General features: G+C 46.6%; 1 protein-coding gene across 1 annotated transcript in view; it reads left to right on the top strand.

Moving 5' to 3' along the window:
- Positions 1 to 2,765: 2,765 nt before the first annotated feature.
- Positions 2,766 to 8,650, top strand: part of Atp6v0a2 (ATPase H+ transporting V0 subunit a2) — a 33,643-nt gene continuing 27,758 nt past the window's right edge. Inside the window, exons 1-2 of the mRNA XM_026402953.2 lie at positions 2,766 to 3,057; positions 6,904 to 6,982. Of these exons, the coding sequence (XP_026258738.1) occupies positions 2,941 to 3,057; positions 6,904 to 6,982 (196 nt within the window). The 5' untranslated portion in view covers positions 2,766 to 2,940. The remainder of the gene's footprint in view (positions 3,058 to 6,903; positions 6,983 to 8,650) is intronic.

The following is an 8,650-nucleotide window of genomic DNA, read 5'->3' as shown; positions in this document are numbered from 1 at the left end:
TTGTAGTTCAGTGGTAGAGCGCTTGCCTCGCACATGAGGCCCTGATTTTGATCCTCAGCACCACATAAAATAAATAGATAAAGATATTGTATCCATCTACAACTAAAAAAAATTTATTTTATTTTTTTAAAGAGAGAGTGAGAGGGGAGAGAGAGAATTTTTAATATTTATTTAGTTCTCGGCGGACACAACATCTTTGTTGGTATGTGGTGCTGAGGATTGAACCCAGGCCGCACGCATGCGAGGCGAGCGCGCTACCGCTTGAGCCACAACCCCAGCCCCTAAAAAAAATTTTAAAAATTCAAATACGATTGGCTATGGGAGTCATGGGGTTTATTTTTACATAAAAAATAAAATGGTTTTTCTTAGCAACTTTGCAAGGCCCTAAGCATCTTAGTAAGATTGTCTCAAAAAAAAAAAAAAAAGTGGGTGGGCTGGGACTCAGAGGTTAAGCACCCCTGGGTTCAATCCCCAGCACCAAATAAATATAGTTTTTGATGAAAGACAGTTCTTCCTAGTTCAAAAGGGGACATTCAGCTTGATACAGTGGAGGGATGGGCATCTACCCAGTTCCCTGCAATAGCCACATGGTATGTCACTTGAGTTTTTTTGTGTGTGCAGGTAATCCCCTCAGTAGTGTTTCAGATGGATTTTGCACACTTGAAAAATTCTAATTTTGAAAGTGTCTTCCCTTTTACACTTCTTTATTGAGCTCCTAATGCTTCTTGACCTTCCTGCACCAGGAGAAATGTGCCTTTGCATGGTCCCTGCAGACTTCCTGCCTAGGAATTTTCAAAACTTCCAATCCAAAGCTTTCAAATGGGAAGATAAGCCCACCAAAGGCACAGGTTGCAATTTTTAAGCAAGATGGAAGATTCTACTGGGTGGTGCTGCTGGGCTTTCACTCAGCCCTAAGGTGGAGCTGACCTAGGAGTCTGGTCACTACTGGACCATGGGACTGGAGTATGGCCTGTCACTTCAGCTGTTTGAGTTCAAGACCCTTACCAGAGTATCACCTGTACTGTTTTAATGTTTCCTTAAATAGAATTACCAACTTAATACTTGTGAAACTTTGGGTTTGATGTTACAGTTGTATTCCTAATCCATAGTAATATAACTAATGAAGGATTGTTTTCCCCAGGCACACTATTTGTTTTAGGTTGTAGGGACACAGGGTTCCTCTCTCTCTCTTTTTCTGATTTGATCTCTGGAGGATGAAGTGATAGCGGTCTGGGGCAGATGAAGGAAATACTTAGTAGGGGTGAGTCTTTCCATGGTGTTAGTATAGCCAACTTAGGATTTAAGATATTTATTTTTAAAAATATTTTTTAATTTTTATAGTTGGACACAATAGTTTTATTTATTTTTATGTGGTGCTGAGGATTGAACCCAGCGCCTCGTACATTCTAGGTGAGTGCTCTACTGCTGAGCCAAAACCCCAGCCCAGGACTTAAGATATTTATGAATAATTGATTTCCAAATGACAAATAACTTAGTTTATTTTGTGGGCTTTGTTAGGGAAAACGTACTTTGGTATAAGGGGGACCTGGGATGCCTCTACGTGGTGTTTACTTTTCTAAGTTTATGCGTTCATAAATGCTGCGGTGTAGCTAGTGGTAGAGCTAGTGCTTAGGCTCTGGGATCGGTCCGCAGCATTAAAAGAATTTTTTTTTTTTTTTAAATTGAATATGGCTACTGTGTGCTGCATCCTGGGGACACCAAGTGACTGGGACAATGGTCTGGTCTGTAGTGCTTCCACTTTAGTGGAGTAAACATGCGGGCAGGATGATAATTCGAGGTGTTGGATAAACAGGGATGTAATGGGGAGGGGAGCGGGCTATCTTTGGGGCTAGGGACAGCTTCTCAGAGCAGGGTCCATTTGAACTGGCCCGGAACGAGCCAGCGTCAAGGAGGTCCGGAGCTCGGGTGTTCCAGGCGGAGGGATCGAAGGGACCGCCGAGTTCATGGGTTTCGACCTGGGAAGAGCAAGAAGGCGGCTGTGGCTGAGCTAACGGCGTCCAGAGCAGACGGTGGGAGAACAGGATTAGGGGCGGCTGAGCCATCTCTGGCGGGCTCTCGCTGGCCTGGGTACGAAGTTTGGATTTCATTCCCAATGCAGTGAGAGAGCCACAGGTCCAAGCAGAGTGGCATCAGACGTTCGCCTTGTGTCCCAGCCACCACGTCGCTGCTGCGTGCAGGCTCGAGAGGGGCGGGCGGGATCGCAGGGGCAGCACTCCAGCACCGCACGCCGCCCAAATCCATGAACAGCACACGTCCAGGGCTGGCGCCTCCTCCCGGACCAGGCCGTGCGGCGGTGACCCGGCGGGGCGCGTGGGAAGGGGACTGCCGGCGCCCGAGCCGGAGGAAGCTGTCTGGGTTCGTGGGGCTGTTCTAAGGATGTGACAACGGCCGCCCCCCACCCCCGTTACTTTACTCAGGACCACAGAATGAGTCCCTGAGGCGGGCGAGCTTTAAGCCACACTAAGGACAAGACTCGCCAACAAAACGCCTAAGGAGAGCGGCCAAGCGCTGGTAGCCCTCTCCGAGGTCGAGCCGGTGCGCCCTGCGGAAGCGCAGGACGGCCGAACTCCGGCTCCCCATTGGCCAGCTGGCGGGGGCGGGCGGCCACAACTCCGGGATTCCATTGGTCGGCCAGTGGCCGCAGCCCTGGTCGTCCATTGGCCAGACCGCGGGGGCGGAACCGGAACCGGCTACGGCGCAGGGGCGGGGCCTCGCTGCGCGCCGGCGGCAGCTGGAGCGGCGGCCGCGGTGGCAGGACGCGGGCGGCCGCTGCAACTGAGCCCATGGTGCCGGGCCGCGGCCAGGCCGCAAGAGAAGCTGGAGGCCCGGGCTGCCCCGGCTGATCGTGCGCGCCCGCGGGGCCGGAGCCGCCGCCTCCGCCGGGCCCCGCCGGGCCCCTCCGGGCGCGGGCCGCCCGCCATGGGGTCTCTGTTCCGGAGCGAGCCCATGTGCCTGGCGCAGCTCTTCCTGCAGTCGGGCACGGCCTACGAGTGCCTCAGCGCGCTGGGTGAGAAGGGCCTGGTCCAGTTCCGAGACGTGAGTGTCGCCGCCCGGCTTCCGCCCGCAGCCCCGCGCCGGGCCGCCCAGGCCCACCGGCCGCCGGAGCTCCGCGCGGCGGCTCTGCGTGGCCAGTTGAGGTCTCCCGCAGCCCTCCGCGCCTGGGGACTCGCTGCCCGGTGCCCCGGCGGGGCGGAGCAGTCTGGCCGACGCTCGGGGAGCCCTTTGGGAACTTACGGGTTGGGGGACACGAAGTCAGAACACCTTCTGCAGCAGAGTGAGGGACGGTGCAGTGAGACTCGGTGGGAGGCGATTTTGAAGGGATGGGCAAGGAAGGCCTTTCTGAGGGGGTAGCCTTTGGATTGAACCCGAACGGAAGGAGCTGGGGAAAGGGATGTTCAGTGCGGGGAACAGGAAGGGCGCCAACCCTCCAGGGTACCTGTTCCTGGAGGAGAGGGTTTCGCCTCCTTGGTTGCCTGGTGTGGGAATGCACACACCGTGGCTGTTTGAGGACTTGGACCCAGTCAGCATCTGGACACCGTCTCTGCGACCAGTAATAAGAAACACTTGTTTGTGCGTCCACTTATTTGTTTATTGTTTGTCTCCACCATGGACTGCCAGCCTCGGAGGGTGAGGACCTTGCCTGACTTGTTCTCATTCCCCAAGCCTTAGCACAGCCCTTGGCATTTGTTGGCACTAATAGGCGTTTGTTGAATGAATGAACAAGCTTTTATTGAGTGCCTGCTATGTGCAGGCAGTTTTTGGTGCTGATCCAGTGTGAGCAAGGCAGCCAAAATCCCGTGTTCTTGGAGCTCACAGTCCGGGGAGGAGACAGAATAAAATACACTCTTCTTATGAGCACTTCTCTATGGAGGAAATGAACAGAGGGTGGAAGTGAGACTGTTAAGCAGGACCTTATTCTGGTGGAACTGAAATTCACTCAGGCAAACACCATTGTTGAGCTATCATTTTCATCTTGTGTTTTTTGTTTTTGTTTTTGTTTTCTTAATTTCACAAGGGAATCCCCCGACCCAGGATCTGATATCAGGGATCCCTGGGTTGGACCCATAATGTGGTTGCAACAGCAGTGACAGGTGAGTGACAGATGAGGCTGAAGGCAAAGTGCAGTGCTCATCCTCATTCCTGGAGCCACTTGGGCGTCAGCACATGGTACCTGCTCACCTGGCAGGCACAGTGCCATAAGGTGTGCCCTAAAGGGCTGGGCAGCTGCTGCAAGGGTAACAGATTGCTTTTCAGGTAGATTTGTTCTGCCCTCTTAGGACTCAAAGCAGAGCACTTACCATAATTCATTCGTAGGGCTTTGAACAAATGCTCTAATCGCCATAGAGATTCAGGTTTCACTCAGTGTTACATGAGGTCATAGACTGTATACTTAGTCAGTGAAAGAAAAAGAAAGTCTGTTCCATTTTTTTCAGAAGGAAAATAAAACTAAGATTCTGTGCTGAGACCTGTGTGGTGCTAGGTTTTCCGTGTGCTTTGTGGGTGCCGACAGCCCATTCCAGCTCTTCTCACGTCTTTTTGGTGTTTCTGACCAACTTTGCATTCACTGTGTGGAGTCACTGATACCAGTGCTTTCTGGTTCACTTAGGCTTTTTTTCAGTAATTCTCATGAAGGGAAGCCAGCAGGTCAGGGACATCAGTAGCAACAACCAGGTGTAGACCTGGAGGAAAAAATGTTGTGCAACTAGGGTAGGGGTCTGGGAGCTGAGGTGGCTCCCTGTTGTAAGGGTCCTTGCTAAGAGTAGTGTTCCTGTTCAGTCCTGTAGCTGCTGGAGCCCAAGGTCCACAGTGGAGGTACGAGTACACACAGCACAGGTCTTTTCTGCCTGGCTTTCTAGGTTAAATGCGGTCTTGGAAGGAATCTGTGTTAAAATGTACTTTATGCCTAGAGACTTGGGAGGCGGAGGCAGGAGAATTCCAAGTTTGAAGCTAGCCTCAATAACTTAGCATAATTGTGCCTCAACATAACAAAAAGAACTGGGGATCTAGTTCTGTGGTAAAGCAGCCCTGGGTTCAGCCCCCAGTATAAAGAAGAAAGGAAAATGTACTTCATCCCATTAGCTTTGAATCAAGAGTAACTGCCATCCTAAAAGAAAAAGCCTTCCAGATTTTGTAACATGACCCACGCAACAGGATAGAAGTCTATGCAAGTAGCTGCAGTGGTGTGCCAAATCCAGTTGTGTTTGTACCATTGCCACAGAAGTGTGCCTGGTCACACAGATTCTGCTCTTTGTAGAATTGTAAAGTTCATTTAAAGTTAAGAAAGAAAAATGAACCTGAGAAGTAGTGTCCATCTAGCCAGCTTGATACATGGCTTCCTACTCCAGTTCTCAGACCTGTAGAAACAGGTTGACATCTGATTCATGAGGAACTTGGACATGGTTACTTTAGGTTAGTATGACCTCCAGAAGTGAATGAGAATTGATAAACAGAAGTGAAATGGAATTTTATCTTTCTTCTGGGTGATTCTTATTTTTGATACTGGGGATTGAACCCAGGGGCGCTTAACTGCTGAGCCACATCCCCAGCCTATTTTTATGTTTTATTTAGAGATAGGGTCTCACTGGGTTGCTTAAGGCCTTGCTAAATTGAGGAGGCTGGCTTTGAAATTACAATCCTCCTGTCTCAGCCTCCTGAACTGCTGGGATTATAGGCGTGTACAACCACAACTGGCCTGGGGAAATATCTTTAATATGCTTTTTACATATACAAATCAGACTTAATTTACTAATTTTATTAAATAATTTTTACAATTTTTTTATTGTTTTAAGCTTTGTGTTATAAGAAGCTCAGCAGAATGAAGAGCAGAATGAAGAGCACTGGGACCCCTGTGTACCCACAATGTGGACTAGTGGCCGCTTACTTTAGCCTCCCACCTTCATCCCTGCTGGACCAGATCCCTATAAGCACATTCAGGCCATATGATTTCAGTCAATACCTCAAAAGATAAGGATTCTTAAAAATCCCAGCCCTGAGACCATTATCATGCCTGAATACTTTAGTAATAATTTCTTAATATCAAATACCTGGTCATTTAATACAACAGTTTTAATAAGTACATAGTTACCAGTTGTGTGGCTGAGCTGTGATTTGTGTGCAGCTTTATTGAGGCCTATTACAAAATGCACCTGTTTCATGAATACTATGCATTGATTTTTTAGAAAGCAACTCATGCAGCCATTGTCACAGTCCGGTTTCAGAACACTCTTTCCCCAAAAGACCCCTCATATCCACACACAGTCAATCCTTACTCCTGCCCCCAGTCCAGGTCCCCATTTGGACATGCCCATTCTGGATGTGTCACATAAAGGGGATCCTGCAGCGAGTGTCTTGCTGTGCCTGGCTACTTCCACTGTTTCTCAAGTCATCCGTGTTGTCGTGTATTGGGATTGTTCCCTTTTATTGCTGAGTCATTTTCCATGGTTTAGAGATCACCTATTTCTTTTTCAATTTTTTATTGTTGGATTTTTAGGTTAGTGTGTTTTCTCTATCCTTAAGGTTGATGTTTTTAAAAAATTTTGTTTATCAATTTTTTTTCCCCTGAAGTTAAATTTCTTTGCGGGATAATTCTAAGCCAAGGGATATTTCAGGCATTTCTTGATCAACAGTTGCCAAATCACTGTCCAAAAAAGTCAGGGCAGCTTATATTCTGGTTCAGTAATATTTGTGAGTGTATTTTCCCCCAAAACCTTGCCAGTAATATTTTATTCTAAAAATTTAGGGGCTGGCTCCATGATAGAGTACGTGCTTAGCATGCTTGAGTCCCTAAACCCCCCTCCCAAGTAAAGATGAATAAGTAAAAGAAAAAAAAAATTCACCCTTAAATTTTAGAAATTCAAAGCAAAATTTTTATCTTTTCCTCAGCTCAACCAGAATGTAAGTTCTTTTCAAAGAAAATTTGTTGGTGAGGTGAAGAGATGTGAAGAACTAGAACGAATATTGGGTAAGTGTATTTTCCATTTTTAATAACTTATGTGATAATAAGTATTATTGTAGTTGTAGATGGACAGGATGCCTTTATTTTATTTATTTAAGTGGTGCTGAGGATCAAACCCAGTGCCTCACACTCGCAATGTGACTGAGATACAGCCCAGCCCACATAATTATTTTTATGTAAGTAAACCTTGTTCATTTTAGAAAAGTTAGAAAATATAGACAAGCAGAAAGGAAGAATGAAATTTTTCATATTTTATAAGTCAGAGGTAATCACTATTATGTAGGTATGTTATTTTTCCATTCTTTTTATTATATGTCTATAAAAGTAAGGACTTACATGATAATGGGCAGGTTATTTTTTTTCAGCCTTGTCTTCTGCTTAATAGCACTCTCTGTAACATCTTGATGTCTACAAACATTGAGTGACCTATCATTTTTTATGACTACATAGAATTTCTCTGTATTAACGTGCCATGATTTATTTAACCAGCACTTCATAGTTTTTTTATAACCTAATGCTGCATATATGTTAATATATTAATTTAAAACCATGTTGAGATACAGGGACACAAAGAAGTGACAGGTAGCTTGTTTGATAATCCCTTTCATTTTCTCTGGGCTTCCTTTGGGAAGAGGTTAGATTAGGCCTCCCTTGCCTCTGTTCTTTTCTACCAGTGATTGAACCCAGGGGTGCTTAACCACTGAGCCACATCCCCAGCCCCACTCAACTCCCCCCTCCCCCCTTTTTTTGGGGGGCACAGGGTTTGAACTCAGGTACACTACCACTGAGTTATATCCCCCACCCTATTTTGTATTTTATTTAGAGATAGGGTCTCACTGAATAGCTTAGCACCTTATTTTTATTGAGGCTGGCATTGAACTCTCGATCCTCCTTCCCAACCTCCTGAGCTGCTGGGTTACAGGTATGCACCACCACGACTGGCCGCAACTCCCCTTTTTAAAAATATTTTTTATTTTGAGACAGGATCTTATTAAGTTGCTTAGGGCCTCACCAAGTTGCTGAGGCTGGTCTCAAACTTTTGATCCTCCTGCTTTAACCTCCAGAGTCTCTGGGATAATAGTCATGTGCCACCATACCTGGCTAAATTAGTGCTTTTAACTGTCACATTTCAGTAGCCCAAGGCTGCTGTTTTTATCTTTAAGATTTTAGCCAGATAGCTGGGCATGGTGGCACTTGCCTATAATCTCAGCAGTTTGGGAGGCTGAGGCAAGAGGATCTTGAGTTCAAAGCCAGCCTCTCAGCAACTTAGTGAGGGCCTGAGTAACTCAGTGAGACCCTCTCTCTAAATAAAATATAAAAAATGGATGGGGATGTGGCTCAGTGGTTAAGCACCCCTGGGTTCAATTCCTAGTACCAAACAAACAGCAACAAAAAGTTGGCCTGAAATAGTCATTGAGTCAAACTGAGAGGGGAAAAGTGACAGTTGACTAAAGTACAAAACTCAATTTTAACAGGATGAACAAAAAACATGGGGCCTGGGAGAACATGACTTTTGGAATAATTTGTAGTAGCTGATTATTATTGTGGATTTTTTTCAATTGGGGATTTTAGCTTTAAGAAAAACTTTTAGTTACCTGAAATCTGTTCCTTCGTATCTTGCTTGAGGTCCTGGTGACCTGTGTTGATCCTGTACATTAGAGTGAGACCACATGA

Source organism: Urocitellus parryii, chromosome 3 (assembly GCF_045843805.1).
Source record: "Urocitellus parryii isolate mUroPar1 chromosome 3, mUroPar1.hap1, whole genome shotgun sequence".
NCBI classification, from domain to species: Eukaryota; Metazoa; Chordata; class Mammalia; order Rodentia; family Sciuridae; genus Urocitellus; species Urocitellus parryii.
The sequence above is the reverse complement of the archived record's forward strand: the minus strand, read 5'-3'. Positions and strand labels throughout refer to the sequence as shown.